Genomic DNA, 26993 nt, shown 5'->3' with positions numbered 1-26993 from the left:
ACATCCCACACAATTTGGAATATGGCTGCAGGAAATCTAGGCAATCGTTCTAGGGTGTGGTTCTCTCTGTTACAGGTGAACGTGGAAACAACTGTACTTGACTCTCCGTTTCTTAAAACTTGTTCAAGAAGAGACAATTTATTCTAGAATCACAGCACGTTAGTGTTGGAAAGGGCCTTAGGATCATCTGATCCAATCCTATCTTTCCACAGTTAGAAAAGATGCAAAGAGAAGTGAACACACCTACCCACAATTCAGAAATAGAAAAATACGTGCATTTACCCAGGGCTCATCTGCTTAGGGCTGTTCAGTTTCATAAGGTAAGTAGATCATTCCCATAGGTGAATAAATAACACTATTCAATGGAAAAAAATTACTGCTTTCTCTAAGAAAGTGATGGTAAAGCCAAAACTGGCATGAGGCTCACCAAGCGCCAGGCACTGTTCTGAGCATTTTTTTTAGGGTGAACCATCTGAATCACATAAATTGTCAATATTTGACTGTTTTGATCCTACAAAACAGCAATTTTATATTGTTCAACCTAAAACATATATTAGCTCATTTAAGCCTCACAACAACCCTAGGAAGTTTCACAGATGAGGAAACTGAGGCCAGAGAGGTTAAATAATTTGCCCAAGGTCACAGGATGGCAAGTGCAGAGCCAGGATTCCACAAAGGAATCTTCCAGAGCCTTGGTTCTTCATCACAATACTACTTGGCGTCTTTCCGACAGCCAGGAGTTAACGCCAGAGTTGTCCCCTTCTGACACATTTATAAACTTGACAGAGATCTAGAAAGATGACTTTCCCGCATTATGCTCAGTTCTTATGATGCAGGTGCCCTCACAAACCTAGACTAATTAAAAAGCTAAGTGATATAGAATAACCAACTGATTACGTTAAAGAAGAAAAATCTGTTGCTATACTCTCAACGAAGAGCTAAGCAGGAAAATTATAGACATTAATTAAGGAGTTTGGGGAACTCCTCCTGTTAAGTGAGGAGTGTTAGAGCCCTGGAATAGAGGTAAGTAATAAGAGAACCCTAACCACGACTTTCTTTCTCTATGGTTCTGAATTATATTGAGAAAGGTGCTTTGTGGAATTGAAAATAAAGTACTAATCACTAGGCTTCCGGATGCCCTGCAGACATGTTTGAACTGTCCTACAACTGAATCACCAGCTACAGACACACTGTCTTTTATCACAGATGATTAGTCTTATGAATGTATCTTCCCACAGGGGAACGGCCTACACACTTAATGAAGTTCTACTAACGCAGACGTATCAAAACTGACAGTCATCGTCTACGTATCACTCGGGTTGAAGGAGTTCAATGTTAAAACTATCGGTAGATAAACACACTCCCACACATACTCCCCCACTCTCACGCCTGCTCTATTATGTTAAAGACACTGTCATTTCCATTATTCTCAGTGGTAAAGTCAGTTATTAAATTCCATTTACTAAGATCAATCTGAGATAGTCAATATTTCTAGGAATAATACCCTGAGAACCTTTTGTCTGACAATTTTCTGTTTTTGACCCCCAGAGAGGATGAAAGAATTGGTCCTCTATAGACTTTCCCATTTAGTGGAAATGGTTAGTTATTATTTCCACACTGATTATATTTTAAATCAGTTCAAGGACTTCTGTGGCTCTGCTAAAAAAAAAAGCCAGCTGTGTCACGTGGTTAACAGAGAATGCAAAACTATGAAGGACCTCACAGGGCAGGCCCCTATTCTTCCCTACCTTTGGAATTAAAGATAGGAAGAGGCACAGTCCTATGCTAGTACAGATTATGGTACAGTTGCCCCAGAATGGTCTATTATGGAAGAATACGGTTTTTCTGTTTGATGTCAACCTCAGAAGTTAGGCATATCCTTCAACATACCTAACCTCCCTTAATAATTCACTTTTACACTGTCATCCAGGAATCTGTCTCTAGCTTTCAAACATCTGTATTTTCAACTGGTACATCTTGAGAGGAATTTGACAGCTTTACTCTTCACTGTGTGAAATAATATTTCCTTCTGTCTGTTATAAACTTAACTCTCAAGGGTCCAGCCAGTCTCCGTCTGAGATACGGGCAATACCTGCATCCCACCAGTAACCTCGGTGACTTGGAGAGACTTATTCTGTTAGTCTGTTCTCCTTGGTCACAGCAGTTGCATTTTCTAGAATTTTCTCTAGTGTCAACACCCTGGGTGCACCAAACAGAACTTGAAATTTTTACTCAAGGAGTAGAAGGTGACTAAGATGATATTTTATCCATAGTTCAATTGTGGAATTGGTATTATTTGACAGTTCTAGAAGTAAATTAAATGAAGAAGAATAACAAGTTTTTCTGGGAGATAAGCCCATTTTTAAGAGATTATCCACTTAGCCTTTATTTTCTAGTTTTAAATTACAAACCAAGTTTTGATAAAGCTTTCTCCCCAATTTTGAGATGATTCTTAATTTTTGGTTTAAAAATCTCTAAAAATCATTTAAAAAATTTAGTTACACTACATCTTTATTGCATTTCCCTTGTTACTTACATGCATATTTATTCCCTCAAAAAAATCTAACCTCAGTCAAGCATAAGGTAAGGTCTCCTCCCAGTCCAGCAACGGACATTACATTCTGGACAGTCTAAACCTCCCATTACTGTGTCTGTGTATTATTTTTCTTTTTTACTCTTTCACAATCGTCTTATTACTGAAAGCCAATAATACAAGATTCTAGAGACTCACATAATACAACTTTCTCTCTCTCTCTTTTTTTTTTTTTAATTCAAATTCCTACTTTGAACCTGATGGCAGTTGTGGACTTATTTGTTATCCATAATTAGGCTCATTTATCTTTTAAAATAATGTTCCTCTTTATTTCAATAGCCTGTGGACTTAGCTGATCTATCTCCACAGACACACACACAGGTATAACCCAATACCTAAGCTAAGCATTCATTTGCAGTGAATGCTAAGCTTCACTGCAAATTACTGTAACACAGGGCCCCGAATATTTGTCCTATCATTGATATTCATCAAATAAAGATGTCTAGGCAATGTGAAAACTCAGAATAGCCACTGTCAGCTAGATTACCTATATAAATATGACTGTGATTTTATATTGTATATATTTGCAGGGTTTGTGTTTATTCATTTTTTGGCTAGGAAAGTTGCTTCTGGTTCATAAGATAGAATTATATTAATGGTCCATGATATTCTTCACTGAAAACATGGCTTCTTGCTATTTTGTTACTTGAGCAAGCGTGAAAAATGTTTTTCTATAAGCAAAACAGAAGTATGAAAAACCTTCCAAATAATTAAGAACTGGAGAAATTAGAAGTAATTTAAAATCTCTATATCAGGATATTAGGTTAAAATTTCTTACATCAGGATATTGGCCCATGCCAAGTAAATCAGACACAGAAATGTACAAACTCAATTTCAAGAAATATTTGGAAAGCAAACTAGACATTAAAACCCATTTATACCTATTTATATTAAAAAGTTAATTAATAAATGGGAAAAAAATAGAGAAAAACATGTACACAAAAATACCTTTCCCATCACTGAAATAATCACAAGAAGATGCGGTGGAAAAGGGGGGGAAGGGTACAGTCAACAACATCTATGTAAATGACACTGTCACTTTCAGCACTGATTTCTCCTCTTTTCTACCCCATTTTACTAAGATTTCTGGACGGACAACACAGTTGAGTAATCTAAGCTTGCTTCTAGTGAAGGGACCCGACTTGCACTTTCTGTGCACTTCCCCCGTGGGACCCATCCATGTACCAAGCTGAGCAGTGGAGGCTCAGCTACCTGCTCTTAGACTCAGCAGTAGGTGACAGAACCCTTCCTGCTCGTTGCAGGTGTATCTGAGTTCCATCTCATCTCTCAGGATCAAATCTCTCAGCTCTGTCACTGACGTCTGACTTGGCACTGGAAGGGAACAGTGGCTTTCCCCACTGGCCTCTCTGCTCCTGTTTCTAGTGTACCTGGCTCATTTGGAAACACAGTATCTCAGGTTCTAGCCCTGGAAGCACAGAGAGCCCAAACAAACTGGGGACACTGGAGAAGACGACATGGCTTTGCAGCGCTGGATGCGGTCAGTGGTGGCTGATCACTCTGCCAGGCTTCTGTCTGGCAGGCTTCAAACCCCTTGCTGGGGTCTGCGGCAGGATGGGGGCTACCCAGAGAGAAAGACAGACTTCGTAGAATTTTGCAAAAAGCTGGAACGTTTGATTTCATGTGCTACCTCAAGCTTAATTATAACTTCAGAGCAAAAGGGTTATAATTAGCAACCTCATGTAAAAATTGACAAGGTCATTTCCCCCAAATATGCTATTTCTGTGGCCCGTTAAAATCCTTTCGCTGAACCTTGAAAACATGGATTAAGTTTACTGGTTTAGTAAGAGCTTCAAAGTTACTGTGACCGATTTGAAGCTGTTATGAAGACTACCTAGGTCAGGAGAAAAGCCAGGCAAGGTAGTATTTTTTTCCCCAAGTAACCAGCTGTGGTCTGTGTTAAGTGTACTGCCTCTTACACTTGTAGCTTCCAAAGTCCACAGTGACGTCACAGTGGAACCGTGGCTCTTCACCCTTCAGGAAAATATCGGTTGGCAGTTACTGGTTTGAAGTGGATTCAGAAAACAAGAGTGTCATGTTTAACCAGGGTAGTCTGGAGAGAATTGCAAAGATGCAAAAGAAATGCTATTGCCCCTGGGAAAGACTGTTAAACAACCTGTCTGAATGACTGATAGAAGGAAAGGGTAACAGCTGGGCTGTGATGGCACCTCCAGACTCTGGACCTTGTGTCAAACTTCCTACAACTTGGAAAGCTGGTGGGGGTCCTTTAACGAGGTCACTAGTCGTCACTAATCCAAGAACGAATGTTCCTTAGTGTGCTGTTCCTGGTGTCAGGATTGTTCATTACACTAAAAAAATGAGAACTAGTCTCTCAGCCTATCAAGGGCTACCTGGGTAGCAGGGAATTGAAGCTGAGAGACTCCAGACATTGGTGACTTCCTTGTGCTGATGTGAGCCACACTCTCATCAGCCCCTTGCCAACCTTGTGACAAAATGCATCCCTTGTGATGACAGGGGAGGGACATCAAAGCTGCATCTGAGTGTCTGTGGCCTCGGCGATGCCACTGCCGTACCTCCTGTTATGTACCCTTCTAAGTCACGTCAGAGCAAGGTAAACCAGCAGCGTCTGCTGAGTTTGACTGAGAACTTGAACCTGAAACTTACTACTGTGGTCTGACAACTGGCAAATGCTTTGCTTGTAACAATAATAATGTCTAGGTCTAGCTATCATTAAGCACACTTTGATTTGGTCCCAAGGAAAACTATTAGTTGGCTTTTACTATCTGAGTCGTTGAAATGTTTCCTGTTATTCTATCTATCCCATCCTGGCAATGAGCAATAATCCTAGGCACCTTGTGCCAATCTACTTCACACTATGGCCCTGTTGAACTGGGATCACCCCAGGGGTTTTCAGATAGGAGAATGATCAGTTATTTTACAGTGTCATATAGGTAGCAGCGGCTTCAACCCAATGGTGGAACTCTGTAACAGTTTCTCATATTACAGAACCAACTGTCAAATATCACGGTACTTTTCCCAACAAATTCCTTAAAAAAAAAAGGTGGGCACGGGCAATACAAGATAAAAATTGCTACATAAGCACATTACCTCCTTAATAAACAAAAAAGGATGTGCTAACTGAAAGTAATGCATATTAAGAGCATCCAAGGAGCCACAGGGGTGGCTTGTGTACAACTGTGATTTTAAGACCAATTTCATCAAATCCTGGGAAATAATCAACCTTCTATTACACAATGTCTTGCTTTTCAATGTCATGTCTCAAAAGGGAAAGAAAACATGCACCTTGAAATTTATATAATATCTGTTACTTATAAAAATATATCCAAACTTAACTTTAACAGAACACCGTTTTATGTTAATGTAATTAATTACCAGCTAGTAGGTCTGCAGATGCTGACGAGCTAGAAGCAGCCTGAGGTGCAGGTTGAGGTTCAGAAGCACTACTTCCAAATGCATCTACCCATTATCCATTATGCAGCAAAAAAGTAAAAGAGTGTAAACAGTAAGTACAGTAAGTAAGGGAAGTGATTTCCCGAGAAATGCACAGACATGACACTCTGTGAGGTAAGCCTGTCTCCTGCGGATGTGTTAAATGACTTAGCGGACTGAATTACGCTCTGACCAGTTTATTCTCTCAAAAGATGAGTTCTAAGCTATTTAAGAATTAACATCTCTTCGTAAGAGTAGGAGAATTCTTTTTCTTTTTCTTTTTTTTAAGAATAAAACTTTGGGACTAAATTCTGTAAATTCTAATTCCTATCCAAACAGCATCACAGTTTTTAAAATTTTTGCCCAAAGGCAAAACGAAAGAATCTTCCCACTTACAACTCTATTAAATAAAATTTAACAAACTCAATTCAAACAGCAGCAGCCCTACTTGTACCTATATATTAAATTTCAGTGTTTATTTGTACAAGTTTTGAGCCCCTGAATGTCACAGACTGTGACATCTTTGTACCCCATGTACCCATCATGGCACATGCCATGATGTGTCAATGTACTATAGGTACTCAGTGTGGGTTTAATTTGCTAAGGATGGTATTTTATCCCATAGCATACACATTTATAGACATTCATGAAGAAATCACTTCAAACCTGGACTTTTCCCTATAAATTTACTGCTAATAGAAGACTTCGAATGTATCATCCAAATGAGTAGTTCAAGAGTTAATTCAGTACATCTGCCTATCTTCTGATAACACACAGGAAAAGGAAAATGCATTTAAATCAGTGAAACATCTTCCAGTTCTCTGGGAGGATTTAGAAACATTAAATGCAACATAAATAAACCCTATAGAATAATGTATGACATCTAGAGCTTATGCTTTCAGTTCTGACTGACTCATGTCTTTTCAATTCTGAATTATCTATGTTTATATTGCTTTTAAGAGCTTAGAAATGTTGATTTAGCCAACAGATCAGGATCACTAAGGAAGAGCAGTAGAAGGAAATTCCAATCAGCTGATTCTACATTAGGACGAACAAAAAGTTAAAAACACAAAGACTTCAAATGAAAAATGATCTGGTTTTGTTAGGACATGCACTAAAAAATATGATGAACTGACGAGCATGTAGATGATGACAAATGGAAAAGATCTTAACGTAAGTTTACATTTAAAAGATGGAAATAACTTCACATAGTCGAAAGAAAAAAGACGAAGTATCATGAAATAGAAGATCTAAAAACTATTCTGAGGGAAAAAAAGATTCTGTGAGTGTTGAAGGAGGAGAGATACGCACCCCCAAAAAGGTCTATCACACCTGAAGAATCCACTTTTGCTGGCGAGGCAGTGGTTGCAGGAGATGGTGCTACAAATGTATCCACTGTAGCAAAGCACAGAACAGGACAAAGTGCATGTCACCCAAAGGAAAATGAAACCATGAGCCTCGACAAATGGCTTGAGATTTCATGTTGAATAGCCCGAAGACTGTAGACAATCTTAACAGTTAAGGAAAAACCAACAGATTTAAAAATACATACTTTCCAGAAGAAAATAAAACTTTTGACCCCTGAGGTCAGAGGCTTTAGTGTGAAAAAGAGGTTTTCTCTTTTCAATCGGCAGTAGATTTGAAATATTTACCCTCATTAGTTGGGGATGGACACAAAATGAGACTTTTTTATTGTAAAGTGAGTTTTCAGTGTAAAAGAACTCAAGACGAACCCGCGTGTTTTTGCATCCGCCTCTCCACATATGACGCCCACAAGACATCTCGGAAGGCTTCACCTTGGCAAAAGCACTCACCGGATAGGAGGTCAGCAGTGAGAGAACTCTCAGGCACGGGAGAGGCCCCTTGTGGTGGAGAGGAGAAAGCATCTTCCAAAAGTGAAACAAACCAAAACCAAGCAGAGGTAAGTAGAGAGCTGAAATCAAAGTCACAAGTCTAACAAGTGCATTATCACAGGTGAGGACAAAGGGCTTAGTCATGAATACATCTAGGCAAATGAGTGTAAAGAAAGGGGGGAGTTGGCTTTACCTGTCCCAAACAGGTCTATGCTAGGAGCAGCATCTGGCTTAGGCGCGGGGGCGACTTCGGGAGCAGACTCAAATAAATCTAAGACCAAGAACACACATGCCTTTACTCAACTGGACAAACCCGCCTGAAACAGCATCACTTTCCAGTTGTGCGTGAGCACTCTGGAGGGTTCTGAAACGAGCTGCAAATGGTTGCTGGACAACCATTTAACGACACAATCACCATGCAGACAGAGGTGTGGATGCAGTACATCACAAGGACCAGAATTCAATCCACCAGGTAGAAAGAGTTCAACGACAATGACAAAAAAAAATTACCACCAAAGATATCTAGAGCAGGAGGAGCGGTGGTGGTGGCGGCGGAGGTGGTGGCAGTGGTGGCAGCGGCAGCTGTGGTGGCAGCGGTAGTGGCAGCGGTGGCAGCTGCGACGGCGGGAGCAGGAGAAGGAGCGGTGGCGGGAACCGGAGGGGCTGTGCTAGCTGTAGGGGTAACTACAGGAACACTGGTCTCAGGTGGCTTCATTGCAAAGAGGTCCAGCTCGGGTGCAGCCTCTGCACTACCTTCAGACGGGGCAAAGGGGTCTTGGGGAAAGGAAAGCGGAGACACATACAGCATCAGTAAGGAAAGAGACAACAGAGAGGCGTCAAAACTATACGTACGAGACACCTGGCACAGATATTCACATGTGAGAGCTAGGCATTAGGCGGCCTGCTTTGAGCTACTACCCTATTAGCAGGGGTCAGTCATTAGGATGTTTTTCTAAAGAGAAAAGAAAATGTAGTAGGCACCACGAAGTTCAGAAACGGAAACACTTCAGAGTATTGTCAGATTAGCCTACAGTCTAGGATCAGAGATGGTTATTCAAATCCTTACTTTAATCTGGTCAATTTGGTAGCTTGGAAAATTCATGAAAACATGCCTACATATTGGAACTCAGTGTTACAAAAGAGTACAATACAGCATTAGAAAAAAAACATTAAGAGAGCATACTTGCAATGACAAAAATTGTCAATCTTGAGAAATTGTCAATTTTGATAAGGATGCCCTTCGTTTTCTTAATGTTTTTAAGTGCCCGCATTCTTTAATCCGTTACGATGAGTGATACTTTACACTCAGAAGAAAGCAAAATTAGAAATACATAGGGCCAAGTCTAGCTACGGGAGTTTCACATCAGGACAGAACGACAACAGATGGGCTCAGGACGGGAAACCCACCGTTTCCTGAACACGCATCAAGCGCCGCGGCTACAGGGGTCGGGGGTGCTGGCGCAGTGGCCCCTTCGGATGCTGCAGGGGCCTCCCCGGGAGAAGCTGCAAAGGCATCTTGGGTGCAGGTTTTAAAACAACAGAAATGAAAGGGACAAAAAGAGAAGAAAAATATAGTGAAAGAACCAAGTTAAATTGCAAAGAAGGCTCCCTTATACAACATGAATTGCTTCAAACGCATTTTTATGGCCCATGCGCTGTTGGCGGTCACAAGACAATGACTCTTGGCGCCCCTTCATGTTGGTCACATGCAAGTGGTACAGTGTTGATCCTGCTGAGGCCTGCGAGATCCAAAAGGTAACAAGATTCTCATTGTATAAGGGCTCTGAGAAGCATGTTTTATGTATCATTACAAAGCAATGGATGTGAAAAATAAAACACAAAAATAACTTCATTATGCAATTTAAGACATTGATCTTTCATGTCCAGGTAATATTTATATACTATGTTACTATGATGTCTCTGACTAGTGGTTTCCAGCAAACACGGATATCTTCTTTAAGCCCAATAAAATTAAATACATGATGATGATGTAAACAATTTTAGTTTACATGTCCTTTTATAGTCTACTACAGACGAAATTACACTGTTAACATGAAAGGTATACTAAATGTTCATAAAAGTTAAATCTTCACTATCCCTGAAAGACATTTTCAGACACAACCAAGGATTTGTTTTAAAGAACTAAAGGAAAAAAATGAGGAGATGACACCATAATGCCTTTATTTTGACTTAAATTTATAGCTGTTTTCAAATACTGCATTGCCCAGTTATGCGGACAATGATCCGTTTTCAACAGATTAAAAATGTAGCTTCATGTTTTAAGACTACAAGCGTATAACTATCTATAGTAGATTATAATAATATACAGTGGATCCATTAACATGCAGGCGGCCTCCATTTATAAATGTCCAATTTATCAATGGCTGATGAGTACAAATGATTCCCAATGTGTTTCTGTCAACACACCATGTTAATTATGGTAAAAAAAAAAAAATCCTGGAGCTTTCAAAGAAACCCTTTGGTTCCAAAGTACAGAAGGAATGAAGCCACCATAAATATGCCTTGCCTAGAAGAAATTTATGGAAGGTAGGGACCAACAAGAACCTACCACTGACCTGCTAGATTTCCCATCCTAAAATACCGCCTTCTGCAATATCTACCAGTGTTCCCTAGAACACTGTTCCTCTAGCCATTAAAAAGAATTCGTCAAACGTGCTTGGGAAATGCTACACAGTATACCCACTTTCTCAGAGATTTATGTGGTATATTGGGCTGTAGGAAGTCCTGCAGTCGAGACACTTGTTTCTCAGGTTCACCCAGCGTGTTCCAAACTGATCTGAGTATGAGACACATTATGGTAACGTCCTGAAGCCTGGCCTTAACAAACATTAAACATTAGAGACTCGCTTGAGTTAAAAGGTCCTTTACAAAAACACAAATATCCCTAGAAGGGACAATAGGACAATCATATGTTACAGCTTGATTTGATTGCTTCCCACAGCTACACTGAGGGAATATATATATGTTCTGAGTAGAGGTCAGTCAGGGGAGAGGCTGAATAATAATAATGGAGTAGGAAAAACACACCAGGGGATAGGACAGACACACCTCCTCAGATGCCATGTTAAGGATACTATCACAGAGGACTTAGAGCAACTTGAAAGCACTAACAGCTGGGGCAGAAGACCACAAGAAAAGTCTAAGAGGAGGTTGGGAGGGCTGAAAATATTTTGCCACAGGTCAGGTCTGTTTTCTTTCTTTTCATTCTTAGAAAATTTGGAACTGAGGGTAATGCCATTGGAAGTAATAGAAACAGTAATAACAGTCACTATTTATGTGCCAGTCGCTGTGTAAATATTTTATTTGCGTTATTAAATTTAATTCCTACAACTTTCTTGTGATATAGGTTTTATCATCTCCACTTTGTAGATAAGAGAACAGAAACTTGTAAAGTCTGAGGATGTGACCAAGGTCCGGCAAGTGGCGGAGTCAGGATTTGGCTGTAAGTTGTCTGACGGAGGTTTGGGTGTTTGACCACTCTACTGTTATGAACTGTGCCACATTCTACTATACTGTTCCCTCCTTGTAGGATGGAATAAGCACCAGTTATATCAGCGCTAGAGTTCAAACAAATATTCACAGGCTGGCCTCCTTAATTTCTGTGTACGTAGGTGAAACCCATATTTGTAGCTATATCTTTAGGAGAGGTGGTGTCCCTCCATCCCTGGTCAGCAAGACATCTCCTTTTAATGCTTCTCTGAAACTAAACATTGTAAACTTAACTCATCAACTGTCAACACTTCTCTTAAACAAAGGAGCCCCAGCCGCTCCAGCCCCCAGCTGCTAAGTCTTCCCAGGCCATTTGATGGAGATGTGAACAAGTGAGACTGGATGATCCCAGCCCCACAGCCACTGTCTGACTGTAGCCACGAAAGGGACCCTGAGAGACAACCGTCCAGCTGAGCCCACTAGAACCCCCGGGACTGTCAGAGATAATAATATAATTTTGATTTTGTTTAAAAAAACAGCAAAACTTCTTAGCTACTCAGCTTTCTTTCATCATCGATGGCAGCATTATCCTTCCAGCAATGAAAGCTAAAGTCATCTCCAATCTAGTTCTCTTTCCCTTGTTACCGATTTGCAGTTCAGGTCTACATTCTGCCAATTACCAACCAGTGCTACTTCCAGGAAATGCATGTTCCTGCTTTTCTACTGTTACGGACTCAGTCCAGCCTTACCCAGCAAACCAGTCTCTGACACTGCTGCAGACTAGCCTTCTCTTCCTTCTGGAAATCTAGGAAGAATTTTCTCCCTCACTTTTTATCATGTGACTGACTACCTTTGTAAAAATTTCTTACTGCTATTGTCTTCTCCAGCCTGAACTCCCCTCCCTGTCTTCTCCAGGCACACACACCATCTTTAAATCACGTACTCGTCACAAAAGTTTCAACCATTCTCAGCGTCTTGAGCCCAAGGGTCACCATTCCAGGCCATTTTCTTCCCCAAAGGTCCCAGATTGTAAGACTCTTACATGAAATCTAGTTGTAGGTGCTTATATTTAAGTATTGGTTTTAAGGAAGATTGATTAACTTGGTTTGTTAACCAATTTGTTCAAATGAAGTCAGGTTTGGGAGGCAAGTTCTTTGGTTTTCCAGCCACTTGGTTCTGTGCTCACAGCCTACCATCATGGAGGCTTGCTCACAAATTAACACAGTTGACTGAAAGGGTACCCTGGTGAACATGCAGAGGAATCAGCATCAATTTAGCATTGCACTGCTTAGAAAAAAACTGTATTGTTACAAACTAACGTGCTGTTGTTAGTAGAGTTTACATCAATGAAAAACAGAATGCTTTTAAGGATTTTGTGTTTTATCTTTATCAGTATCTAAGTTTTACTAAATTTTTAAAGCATAACACTGCCTTGAAGTCCTGTTCTGCCTGACCACAGAAGGCAGAAGGCAGATTTCATTTCTTAAAAGTTCCCTTTAAAAAAATAAGCATTTAGTAAATATAATGTTTCTAAAAATTTTTTTTTAATGACTTACATTGAAACGACTAAAACATTATGTGGGTATCAATCTGAGTATTTTAAAATAACAGACACTCCATATTTTTCAAATTTGTAATGAAAATACAAGACTAAAATACATAGAAAAATTTAACATTTCAGTATTTCATATTCCTGAAATTAAACAATTAGCCATTATTCAGAAATTAAAATTCATTAAGCTTATTTCTAAAGAAATCTACTTAATACTGCTATATATGCTACATAAAACCTCAAAGGGGCATATTTTAAAGTCATATAAATGAAAGAACTGGTGCTCTTATTATTCAAAAATTCTACCACTTGCCCATTTTAGAGATACAAAATTTTAAAAAAATGGCCACACAACACGACCAAAGAGATTTTAGTTTAAGTTTTAATTTAAAATCTTACCTCTAAATGATTCCTTATAAATCCATAAAGAACACGAAAGAAATCAGGGAGTATCACTGAAAACTACAAGATAGACAGTGACACATATAGATTTCTGAACATAAAGGATAGAGATTTCACAGCTCTCAGAGGCCGGGAGACAGTTCACAGAACTATAAAGATTAGTAAAAATAATTGTGATGAGATTTGCAGATGTCCTCATCTTTACTTATCCTCCAGCCAGATGACTAGAAAGGATATTGGTGAAATTAAAGGAGAGCCTCCATTCTTTGGCATTAAATTATATGATTTTCTACAGTACTGACCTTTTAAATTTGTATTTCGGGGTAGAAAGACTGACATCACGAAAATATTTTCAAACATACAGGTTCTTCTGCTTGATGACTGTCGTCAAAGCAGTAATAAATGATTAACACAAACAGCATAATGGCACAAAGAATATTTCCAAGAAATATCTTAGGCAGGACCATGAGAGAAGCAAGATGGAGTTGACTGATTTCTTATAGGCAATTAAGCTCCTTAAAATGGACTGAGAAACAAAAATCTAAATAGCTAAAGGAATAGAAATGCTTACGTACAAAATTGTTATCCAAGCTGTCCATATTTTCCTTGAATTTTTCTCTTAACATAAGCCTATGAGAAACCATCCATACTCAAGACCAATAATGGAGGTAGGAAGGATGGGGTGAAGAAGTTGGTTTTATAAATTTAAGCTAATACTTTAACTTCTGGTCTCAAAAGTTACAGAGGCATAACTGAAAAACTAACTTTCTCTAGTGGATGACTCCTCATAATAAATTATTCAAGAGTATGCAAATCCCTTCTCCTACTTTAAAAAACAAACAAAAAAACTGGATTTCTCCTACAATAGATTTGGAAGAGCAACAGAATGGCAGTGCAGCAAGGCAGGGGCAAATTCCTCGCATGAAACAGAGGCAATGATGCTGTGTCCCGTTGAGTATTCCTTGTCTTAGACAATGTTGGCAAGCCTCAGAGACTGGGGCACGGCATGTAGCACAGTGGTATGTGACAGTGTATAAGTGTATGTTCCCAGGGGAATACATTAACTCCAACAGAGCCTGCCAAATCTCTCCTGCCCCCACCCCTTATCATTTGCTTCCTCCAATTTCTTTACCATATTCTCAAAATGCCCTGGGAAAGATGTTATACTGTAACGAAGAAACACAAAACTATGATGACTATAACACTGTTCAATGTACACATGTGAAATGAGCACTTCTCCAGGTTTGGACATTAGCACCACTCAAAATGGGAAGATGTAAATAAACTGGTTTCAGATGGTTCGTCAGGTCTAGGCATATTATATTGACAGAGCGTAGGATATTTGACTCAAGCTTACAGCTGTAAATCAACTCTGTGTCAGAATTTACATTTGCATGGAAAAAATATTTTCAGACAATCATTTCAAAGTCTGATATAAACTGTTTTCAATCAGCGTTGCAAGTGTCAACTCCAATGGTCTCTCAAAGTTCTGAAGCCAAAGATGATCCAAGTTTTTGCTTGGACAGAACAAGCTTAAAAAGTTGCAAAAATGGACATATCCCTAAACTCTCTTCAGAGACCTCTAGATCTGAACTCCACTTAGGTGATTTTTTTTTTGTCCTAAATCTTAAAAAATAACTTAGGCCAGGATTTCTCCTCCCATTTTCCCCAAACGTTTTTTTCTCTCAGCTAGTTCAAATCTAAAAAAATTCCAAAAAGCCAATTCTAAATATGATAGAAAGATCTGGTACCACTCTTACAGATACTGCAGGGCTGGAGCATATACGGGACAAGAGTTCTAATAGCAACTGAAATCCTAACTTCACAAAAAGTAGAAAATTGAATAGGTCCAAAGCATTTGCAACCTTTGCTCTATAATCACTAAAATTAAATGAATATGAAGTTGACAAATTGAGCAAAGATAAATATATATGAATAAACGTTTTAAAAGTACTTAAACACTCTGCCATGCATGTTCTATCATGTTCTATCTATCTGCCATGTTCTATCATGTAAAAGATTTTAAATGCTTTAACGATGCGGTAATTTTAGCAATCCTGGAAGGAAAATGAAAGAAAAGTGATGTGACTGACTAACCTCCAAAGAGATCCACTTCAGCAGTGACAGCAGTGACAGTTGTAGTAGTTGAGGCAGAGGCTGAAGTAGTTGCAATTTCAGCAGTTGTAGCAGGAGGAGTAGGTTCTGGTGCGAACGGATCTGAAATCTGTGCTTCGGAGGGAACAGAGGAAAGTGCAGCCAGAGAATCTATGTCGCACCAGAGACAGAGAACAAATGGAAGAGAAGAAAAGGAAAGGACAAAAGATATACCAGGCTCCAAATGATCCAAGTGAGGACAGATATTAAGATATGGAAGTCTCTCGAAACAGAGGTTTACAAATAAAGTTTTACTCACCCTCTCCCAAGAGGTCTATCGATGTCCATGGGTCAGCATATGAAGAAATAAGAGATAAAGCTGAAACTTTCAACTACACCAATGTCCAAGCAGGGTGAGGCACTAACTGAAGAAATTTTAGCTTTATGTACCTTTCTGGACCATTTGAAATTTAAAAAATAAATGTATTACCTATTATTATCATGGAACTTTTGAGCCGGAATGGACCTTAGAGATCCTCTAGATCAACTTTCCAACTTCATAGATGGGAAAACTGAGAGCAAGGGAGGTCAAGAGACTTACCTTAAGTTAGGTCTAAACAACTTTGACAAACTCAATTGATTTCTTATCAGATTTACCATTTCATCTGCTTTGGTTGATTTCATTATACTGTAATTGTCAATTCTGAAGAAACCATAGTTAATTGAATTTTATTGATCTTCTTTATTTGATGTGTCATACCAGAGCATGAATAGAGGCTTTATAATGGCTCTAGTTTGACTGTGGAACATACTAAGCTGAATGCAAGTTTAGGGGTCAGAAAAAAGAAACTCTAACCTAAACTATTTTCTTCTTTGTAAGTTTCACGTTACCAGGTGTTTTTCAGTTCAATATATAATCTCTATATTTATAAACATTATGTGACAACATATGAAAATTATTTTTAAGAAGAATGTGAGAGATTATACAGCATCAAAACTTTTCAGCCCTTCTGAGGTCAGCATTCCATTGGGAGGTTCAGACTTAGTGACCAAGAGTGGGATTACAGTTGGCATTCTGAATAAAAAGCCTAGGAGGGATTATTTTTAACTGTACTATGACTTTAGGTTAAACATTTATAGAGTGTCCAATGGCATTCTTCTGCTCTCAGTCATGTGATACATCTCAGGGATCACATTCAAATTCATGGATGTTACTGGAAATCTATTTTAATCATGAAGAAACTTTATCAAAACTCATTAGGGAGCTATTTTTTTCAGAGCCTTAAAAGCCATATGGGAACTCAGTAAACCAAAAGTTCTAGAAGACATTTAAAAGATTGAGAAACATAAATTTGACATTAAAAATAATTACTTTAGATATAAAGACATACAGACTGAAAGTGAGGGGATGGAAAAAAGTATTCTATGTAAATGGAAATGAAAGTCAGGGTAGCAATACTTAAGTGAGACAAAATGACTTTAAAATAAAGACTGTTACAAGAGACAAAGAAAGACATTACACAATGATAAAGGAATCAATTAATGAAGAAAATATAACAATTGTAAATATATATGTACCCAACATAGGATCACCTAAATACATAAAGCAAATATTAACAGACATAAAGGGAGAAACTGACAGTAACACAGTAAGAGTAGGAGACTTTAACACCCCACTTACATCATTGGACAGATCCACACAGAAAATCAATAAGGAGACACTGGCCTTAAACTACATATTAGATTAGATGGACTTATATGTATATATATATATATATTTAATATATAAATTTATGTATATAAACATTCCATCCAAAAGCAGAAGAATACACATTCTTTTCAAGAGCACATGGAACAATCTCTAGGATAGATCATACGCTGGGCAACAAAAGAAGTCTCAGTAAACGTAAGAAGACTGAAATCATATCAGGCATCTTTCCCAACCAAAATGCCTTGACTAAAAATCAACTACAAGAAAAATCTTCAAAAAACACAAACCCATGGAGGCTAAACAATACGTTACTAAACAAATGGATCACTGAAGAAATCAAAGAGGAAATAAAAAAATACCTGGAGACAAATGAAAATGAAAATACAGTGATCCAAAATCCACGGGAAGTTGCAAAAACAAGGCTAAGAGGGAAGTTTATAGCAATACAAGCCTATCTCAGGAAACTAGAAAAATCTCAAATACAACCTAACCTTACACATAAAAGAACTATAAAAAGAAGAACAAACAAACAAGAAAGTTAGAAGAAGGAAAGAAATCACAAAGATCAGAGCAGAAATAAATGAAATAGAGACTAAAAAAAGCAATAGAAAAGATCAATGAAACTGAGAGCTGGTTCTCTGAAAAAATAAACAAAATTGATAAACCTTTAGCCAGACTCATCAAGGAAAAAAAGAGAGAGGATCCAAATCAATAAAATCAGAAATGAAAAAGGAGAACTTACAACCAACACCATGAAATACAAAGGATCATAAGAGAGTCCTACAAGCCATTATATGCCAAAAAAATGGACAACCTAGAAGAAATGGACAATCTCCCAATACTGAATCAGGAAGAAATAGAAAATACAAACAGTTCAGTAATGAAATTGAATCAGTAATAATAAAAACTCCCAACAAACAAAAGTACAGGACCAGATGTCTTCACAGGTGAATCCTACCAAATATTTATTGAAGAGTTAACACTTATCCTTCTGAAACTACTCCAAAACTGCAGAGGAAGGAACACTTCTGAACTCATTCCACAAGGCCAGCATCACCCTGATCCAAAACCAGACAAAGATATCACAAAAAAAGAAAATTGCAGGCCAATATCACTGATGAACATAGATGCAAAAATCCTCAACAAACTATTAGCAAACCAAATCCAACAATACAGTAAAAGGAGCATACATCATGATCAAGTGGGATTTATCTCAGGGATGCAAGGATGGTTCAATGCCTACAAATCAATGTGATATAACAAACGGAAGAATAAAACTCATATGATCATCTCAATAGATGTGGAAAAAACTTCTGACAAAATTCAACATCCATTTATGACAAAAACTCTCAACAAAGGGGGTATAGAGGGAACATACTTCAACATAATAAAGGCCACATGTGACAAACCCACAGCTAACATCATACTCAACAGTGAAAAGCTGAAAGCTTTTCCTCTAAGATCAGGAATAAGGGAAAGATTCCCACTCTTGCCACTTTTCTTCAACATAGCATTGGAACTCCTAGCCATAAAAATCATACAATCAGAAAAAGAAATGAAAGGAATCCAAATTGGAAAGGAAGTAGTAAAACTGTCACTCTTTGCAGAAGAAATGATACCATACATAGAAAATCCTAAAGATGCCACCAAAAAAATGACTAGACCTCACAATGAATTCAGTAAAGTTGCAGGATACAAAATTAATATACAGAAATCTGTTGAGTTTCCATACACTAAGAGTGAACTATCAGAAAGCGAATCCACACTTACATGGCAATTAATCTACAACAAAGAAGGCAACAATATACAATGGGGAAAAGACAGGCTCTTCAATAAATGATGTTAGGAAAACTGGACAGCTACAGGTAAAAGAATCAAACTGGACTACTTTCTCACACCATGTATAATAATAAGTTAAAAATGGATTAAAGACTTAAATGTAAGACCTGAAACCATAAAACTTCTTGAAGAAAACATAGGCAGTACACTCTTTGATACTGGTCTTAGTAATATTCTTCTGAATACGTCTCCTCAGGCAAGGGAATCAAAACCAAAAACAAACAAATGGGACTACATCAAACTAGAAAGCTTTTGCACAGTGAAGGAAATGATCAACAAAATGAAAAGGCCACCTACTGAATGGGAGAAGATATTTGAAAATGATATATCCAACAAGGGGTTAATATCTAAAATACACAAATAACTCATACAACTCAACATCAAAAAAGCAAACAACCTGATTAAAAAATGGGCAAAGGACCTGAGTAGACATTTTCCAAAGAAGACATACAAGATAGCTATCAGACACACGAAAGGATGTGCAACATCACTAATCATCAGGAAAATTAAAATCAAAACTGCAGTGAGATATCACCTCACACCTGCTAGACTGGCTATTATCAAAAAGACAATGAATAACAAGTGTTGGTGAGAATGTGATGAAAAGGGAACCCTCATGCACTGCTGGTGGGAATGTAAACTGGTGCAGCCACTATGGAAAACAGTATACAGATTCCTCAAAAAATTAAAAATAGAACTACCATGTGATCCAGCAATTCCACTCATGGGTATTTATCCAAAGAAAATCAGAACACTAATTAGAAAAGATACATGCACCCCTATGTTCACTGTAGCATTATTTATAATAGCTAAGATATGGAAGCAACCTAAGTGCCCGTCACTAGATGAATAAAGATGTGGTGTGTGTCTACATATAGATAATGGAATATTACTTAGCCATAGTTGCCATTTGCAACAATGTGCATGGACCTAGAGAGGATTATGCTAAGTGAAATAAGTCAGAGAAAGACAAATACTGTATGATTTCACTTATATGTGGAATCTACAAAACAAACCAAATGAACAAACACAACAAAACAGAAGCAGAATCACAGATTTGGGGAACAAACAGGTGGTTGCCAGAGGGGAGGGGTTGGGGGTAGGAGAGAAATAGGCGAGGGAGATTAAGAGGTATAAACTTCCAGTTGCAAAATAAATGAGTCATGGGGATGAAATGTATTGTGGGGAATGCAGTCATTAATAGGTACAATCTTCGTATGGTGACGGATTGTAACTAGACTTACGGTGGTGATGATTTTGAAATGTATAGAAATACTGAAACACTATGTTGTGTAATGGGAACTAACAGTGTTGTAGGTCAATTATAGTTCAAAACAACAAACAAACAAACAAATGCATAGAAACAGAGATCAGATTTGTGGTTGTCAGAGGCAGGGGAAAAGTGAAGGAGGAGTTTGATGAAGGCAGTGAAAACATACCAACTTCCAGTTATAAGATAAAAAAGTACTAGGGGTATAATATACAACATCATAAACATAATCAGCACCATGTTATATATGTTATATATGAAAGTCATTAAGAAAGTAAATCCTAAGACTTCTCATCACAAGGGAAAAAAATTTCTATTTCTTTAATCTTGTATCTCTATGAAATGATGGATGTTCACTAAACTTACTGTGGTCAACATTTCATGATGTATGCAAGTCAAATCATTATGCTGGACACCTTAAACTTACAGTGCTGTACATCAATTATGTCTCAACAAAACTAGAAGAAATAAATTATCACATTAATTTAACTATGTAATTTGTGAACCCAGTAAATATGAGGTAAAGCACTCTACAGATCCACTAAGATAATCAAGGCTCTTCCTAAAACTAAATCTTACATATTTCATAGCAACATTAGGAAATTATAGCAGAGTTCTCGACATTAGAAATAGTTTTTAAATTTTAGAATGTACGCCTAGTGAATAGCTGACGTAGGGCTAGGGTATTTTCTGCTGTTAGGTGTCCAGGTCCCAAATCCTGAGAAGTAGAAGGTCCTTCCCATCATTCCTCAAGCCAACGGGACCTGGCCCAATACAACTGTTACTCTACAGTCCTAAGTCCTAAAAATATTAATTAGAAACCAAAGTGGGTCATCAGAAGCCAGAGAGACTTGGATTCTCTCTTCTCCTGGCATTGGTGGGGCTCTCCCTAGCCCTGCCCTTACCAATGGCTACTTCAAGCTGCAGTGTGACTTAGCAGAAGAGCTGAGAGCCATGTGATTTAACAGCTTCCAGACCTCCCATAGTCTATCACAGGGGATGGGTAATTTATTTCATACATTTGGTAAGTGAGAAAGGAGAAGACTGTTTATGTGTACTAGAAGGAGAGAGAGTTAAAAAGATTTTAAAAAGAAGTACGAAAGATTAAAATATTAGTTCCTTGCTCTTTACTAGTGTTTTGTTCAGATGGAGGGTGAGGAGAATTATATGATGGAAGACGGAAAGTAAAATTTCCTAGGAAAATGTACAATGATTACGCATATTGGTGGATAACTGATGTTGAAAATTTTTTCCACTCTTGGAAACCACAGGTGTTAGTCTCCAAAGTCTTAATTTTCTAGATGAAATATAATTTATGTTATATATTCCTTGTTTTATGCAAAATTTTCTCTACTATAAAAGCAAGTTCCTATTACAAGATGATGAGGATGGTTATTAAATATTCTCAAAACTGCTACTTTTTATAGAGGATTAAACTATACAAAAAAACCCCACTTCAGCATAAGAGTTCAATCCATTTGCAAGTAGTACATAATCAGAGTTGTTTGTATTATAGAAATTGCTAGAAGATATTCCCTGTAACCAAGGAAACAGAGCTACAACTAAATTAACAAGGAAATCTATATTGTGCAGTGAGATGGAGCTGAACTTTTCATGTTTTTATGAAGATTAAATGTGCTAATATATTTAAGTGTTCACCCATACCAAGAACACATCAAATGCTCGATAATAAAAGTTAATAATAGCAATAGCTTAGATGGTAAATAGACTTATTGTGGTGATCATTTCACAATGTGTATAAATGTTGAATCACTATGTTGTACACCTGAAACTAATATAATGTTGCATGTCAATTATACTTCAATAAAAAAATAGCAATAACTAACATTTAAGTTAAATAATAATTTTTCATTATAGGACTGTGAATTTCAAAGCTTCTATAAATCTTTCAGAGAGAGCATGTGTATGTGTGTGTGTGTGTGTGTGTGTGTGTGTGTGTGTGTGTATACATGTGTTTGAAGACAGCCTGCAGATGTGCCCCCCCAGATCTAATTAACAAGCAGATGGTAATATGGGTCACAAAAACTGCTTGTACTGTAGCTAATATTTCTCATGGAAACTATTAAAGTCATGTGATCACATAATATTGATGAGCGTTCCAGCATGTGTAAATTAACTTCTATTAAGCCTATTAACTCTAACTAAACCGTAGCAGTAATTCTGTATTTCTCAAAAAGTAGAATTTCACTTCAAGCATTTACAATAAAAAATTACGCATTTTCCACTTCTAACATGCATAGAAATACAACGCACACACACTCATTTGTTTGTGCAGAGAGGTGAATTTATTATGAAGGAAAAAAACACTCTCCCTTTTATGGGGAGAAAGGTAGGGATGTTAAAAACACTCTGTATTCTTCCAGGTTCATTACTGGCTGGCAGAATGCCACATGGAATATGCACTATTTAAATTAAATTTACTAAAATATGAATTTGCTAAAATTTGGTTTACACCAATGACAAGAAATACTATCCTTTACAATATGTCCCCTAAAATGGCAATATTCATCCGTACCCAGAAGCCCCAAGAGAAATCTGTAAACAACTGATGTGGCCACAGTCATTTTGAAAATGAAATCCTCTTACTATCACTGTGGTCGGATAAGAACATCCAAATAGGTCTAAAGAGTTTTAGAGTTTGCATTTTACCATCTAGTTACACAAAATTCAAATAAACTACAATAATAGTGAAGTGGCTTGATCTTATCAAACAAGACTGAGAAAGTGGTTTTATATATTTAATTTTTTGCTTAGTCAAATGAGCCAAAACATATTGGTAAAAATTTAGCATCCTCTTCAAATACGACTGGGTATCTATAGAATAAATGCAAACTGAAGGTAACATTTATCAATTTCATATTTCACTAGTTTACTTGAATTTCTTTTTTTAAATAAGATACATATTTTATTTTTTAATTTTTTGGCCGTGTGCGCAGGTTTGTGGGATCTTATTTTTCCTGATCAGGGACTGAACCCGGGCCCTGGCAGTGAAAGCGCTGAGTCTTAACCTCTGGACCACCAGGGAATTCCCTACTTGAATTTCTTAAGGCTTATAATTTTTCCTGTTTTGCTTAGGAATGAGAGAATTTACTTATTAGTATTTTTCTCCCCAGCTGACTTTTCTACTGCTATGAAAGGAGCTGTAGATATTTTGTTGAGACAAAAGACTAATACTAACCATCAGGCCCTAAGCCAACATTCTGATACACTATAATGTGTTTTGTACTAATTATAAAAAAGTGCTCCCGTTGGGCCAGCAGGTTGGAACAGGAAAAGCACTTCTTCCTCAAGGACGAAAAAAGCCCACAGCTTGGCTAGCAGAAAGCAGGCTGGATTTCAGGCCTCTCGCCCTGCCTTTGGGCAAGGCACAAACTGCGGGTCCACACTGCACAGCCCTGGTTAAAACCACACTAATCTGCTTTCCTCTATATCCACTGACACCTCAGTGTTTCAATCATCAATAGTTATTTATTCCTAACAAGTAAAGACTGAAATGTGTTATAATAAAGTTGGTTATTATAACTTATTCCTTATAATATTATGTGTCTTAGCAAAAAGTACTTGAAGATGAATATAAATAAAAATGTTACAATGCAATTTAAAAAGATTTCACCAAGGGTTTTTCGTTTTCATTTATTATTATTTTGGTGCCAAACCAACCAACCAAACAAAAAAGACACAATTTCTCTTCAATTTGATGCTGGAGAATACAGTGAAAGGAGACAGTTTACAATTTCACTGTTTATTCATTAAAGTTCTAAATCACTAAACAACTAAATGTTTAATAAGTTCTAAAAATTACAGTGTGAACAATCTACTGATTTAATTAGTTGAGAGAATTAGAGTTAACACATTCATATAATACTGAAAAAAATTCTGTATAACCCTACAAATTTATAATTAATACTAAATTTTAAATTATAAAAGTTCTATGAAAGTCATTTATATGAATTTTATGACAGAGAAAGCCTGATTTAAGGATATGGATTTGAAGCATTCTTAAATAAACAGGAAAACATGATACACTGTATAAGATACTGTGGCAATGAAAATTATTAGTAAACTGAAATAATCAAACATTTCTGAAAGATGAAGCTCAGAATGAAATAAACATGAAAACCAGAAGGCCCTTATAAAATCTCTTCAACAAAAATATTTTCCTTTACCAATTGAAATTTAATAAAGTTAAGTGTAGTTGAAAGAAAATTTTTATTAAAAAAATGATAGCTATAGGCTTAGGAGTTGAACATTTCAACAAAGGAGAAGTTTTAAGTATTTAAATGAAAAAGCACCAATATTTAAATGCTTGTAAATATAGTTAGCAACTTTGTTTCACAAGTAGTTATTTTTGTTTATTTTGTTACCACAAAAACTTGGAAATAAAACCAAGAGATTATAGCAGATAGTGTTGATGTTATATTGCCAATGTTTACCAAACTCACCCAAGGATTATTTAATTACCTGTGGAAATGTATCTTCATTTGATGCTGCAATTTAACTGTTAATTAAGGACTCTGATTCTGAAATGATATACTGAGTTACAGTTTTTGTCTGCTAGTGATGCTCTGTCTGGGAGAAAAGATAACCTCAAGACATGATTTTTACTGCTCTACTGGACATTAACCAGTTTTGTACTTAACTTAGCCATCTTATTTTAACATTTCCTTTCAAATGTCTATAAATACCCAGTTCCTCAAAACGCTCTTTGAGCCAGCTTTATCGTCTTACCGGTTTCCTCATCAGTCAGTTAATGTCTTTTACCAGTGCTGTTTCTCCCCACCCCCTTCAGGTTTATGGAGGTATAAGTGACATATAAAAATTGTATATATTTAAGATGCACAATGTAGTGATTTGATATACATATACATTATGAAAAGATGACCACAATCAAATTAACACATCCATCATCTCACATAGTTACTGTATTTTTGTAGTGCAAATACTTAAGATTCACTCTCTTAGCAAATTTTAAGTATACGATACAGTATTATTAAATATGGTAACCATACTGTATATAAGATCTCCAAAACTTATTCATCTTACAACTGACCCTTTGTACTCTTTGAACGTCTTCCAATTCCATACCCTGCCTTCCGTCGCCCACCACCAGTCTCTGGCAACCACCCTTCTACTTTCTGCATCTATGAGTTTAGATTTCACACAGAAGTGAGATCATACACATTTGTCTTTCTGTGTCTGGTTTATTCACTTAGCATAATGTCCTTCATGTTCATCCATACTGTAACAAATAGGAGGACTTCTTTCTTTTTAAAGGACTAAATAATATTCCATTGAATATATACAATGTGTTTTTTTTATGTCCTTTTGTCTGTTGACAGACACTTAGGTTATTTTTATATCTTGGCTATTGTGGATAATGCCGCAATGAACGTGGGGGTGCAGATCTCCATCCATCCAGAAGTGAGACTGGTGAATCATGTGACAGTTCTATTTTCAATTTTTTGAGGAACCTCTATATTTTTTCCATGATGGCTGTACTGCCACTATGGAGAACAGTATGGATGTTCCTTAAAAAACTAAAAATAGAACTACCATATGACCCAGCAATCCCACTACTGGGCATATATCCTGAGAAAACCATAATTCAAAAAGATACATGTACCACAATGTTCACTGCAGCACTATTTACAATAGCCAGGACATGGAAGCAACCTACATGTCCATCGACAGATGAATGGATAAAGAAGGTGTGGTATATACATACAATGGAATATTACTCAGCCATAAAAAGGAACGAAATTGAATTATTTGTAATGAGGTGGATGGACCCAGAGTCTGTCATACAGAGGGAAGTAAGTCAGAAAGAGAAAAATACCATATACTAAAGCACATATATGGAATCTAAAAAGACGGTACTGATGAACTTAGTGGCAGGGCAGGAATAAAGACGCAGACATAAAGAATGGACTTGAGGACTTGGCGGGGGGAAGGGGAAGTAGGGATGAAGTGAGAGAGTAGCATTGACGTATATACACTACCAAACGTAAAATGGATGGTTAGTGGGAAGCTGCTGTATAGCACAAGGAGATCAGCTCGATGCTTTGTGATGACCTACAGGGGTGGGATAGGGAGTGTGGGAGGGAGGCCCAAGAGGGAGGGGATATGGGGATATATGTATATATATAGCTGATTCACTTTGTTGTATAGCAGAAACTAACACAACATTGTAAAGCAATTATACTCCAATAAAAAAAATTTTTAAATAAAAATAAATAAAAAATAAACCATAATGGCTGCACCAATTTACATCCCCAGCAACAATGAATAATGGTTCCCTTTTCTCCACTCCCTCACCAAACACTTGTTATCTCTTGTCTTTTTCATAACAGTTATCCTAACAAGTGTGGAGTGCTATCTCTGTGGTTTTGATTTCCATTTTCCTAATGATTAATGACAGTGAACACTTTTTCATATACTTGTTGGCCATTTGCATATCTTGCTTGGAAAATGTCTATTTATGTCCTTTACCTATTTTAAAATCAAGTTATTTGGGTTTTTTTACAAATATTTTCTCCCATTCCATAGGCTGCACTTTTATTTTGTTGTTTCCTTTGCTGTGTAGAAGTTTTTTAGTTTGAATGTAGTCTTACTTGCTTATTTTTGCTTTTGTTGCCTGTGTTTTTGGTGGCAAATCAAAAAATTCACTGCTAAGATCAATGTCTAGGAGTTTTTTCCCCTATGTTTTCTTCTAGGAGTTTTATGGTTTCAGATCTTGTATTTAAGTCTTTAATCCATTTGAGTTAATTTTTGTGTATGAT

At 37.2% G+C, this 26993-nt stretch overlaps 1 protein-coding gene across 10 annotated transcripts in view; it reads right to left on the bottom strand.

The window, feature by feature from the left end:
• Positions 1-26993, bottom strand: part of SNAP91 (synaptosome associated protein 91) — a 171432-nt gene that overhangs the window by 27649 nt on the left and 116790 nt on the right. For 2 of the 10 annotated variants that reach the window (XM_082474181.1, XM_082474183.1), the window contains 8 exons: positions 15693-15707; positions 15377-15544; positions 9283-9390; positions 8386-8649; positions 8069-8146; positions 7837-7908; positions 7334-7417; positions 5966-6049 (listed from right to left, as the gene is read on the bottom strand). The exons of 2 other annotated variants lie outside the window; for them this stretch is intronic. In XM_082474181.1, coding sequence (XP_082330307.1) covers positions 5966-6049; positions 7334-7417; positions 7837-7908; positions 8069-8146; positions 8386-8649; positions 9283-9390; positions 15377-15544; positions 15693-15707 — 873 coding nt within the window. The remainder of the gene's footprint in view (positions 1-5965; positions 6050-7333; positions 7418-7836; positions 7909-8068; positions 8147-8385; positions 8650-9282; positions 9391-15376; positions 15545-15692; positions 15708-26993) is intronic. 6 more of the 10 variants (XM_082474184.1, XM_082474190.1, XM_082474185.1 and 3 more) reach the window with 3 other exon arrangements.

This window comes from Balaenoptera physalus (genome assembly GCF_965194825.1).
Source record: "Balaenoptera physalus genome assembly, chromosome: 9".
Classification (NCBI taxonomy): Eukaryota; Metazoa; Chordata; class Mammalia; order Artiodactyla; family Balaenopteridae; genus Balaenoptera; species Balaenoptera physalus.
The sequence above is the reverse complement of the archived record's forward strand: the minus strand, read 5'-3'. Positions and strand labels throughout refer to the sequence as shown.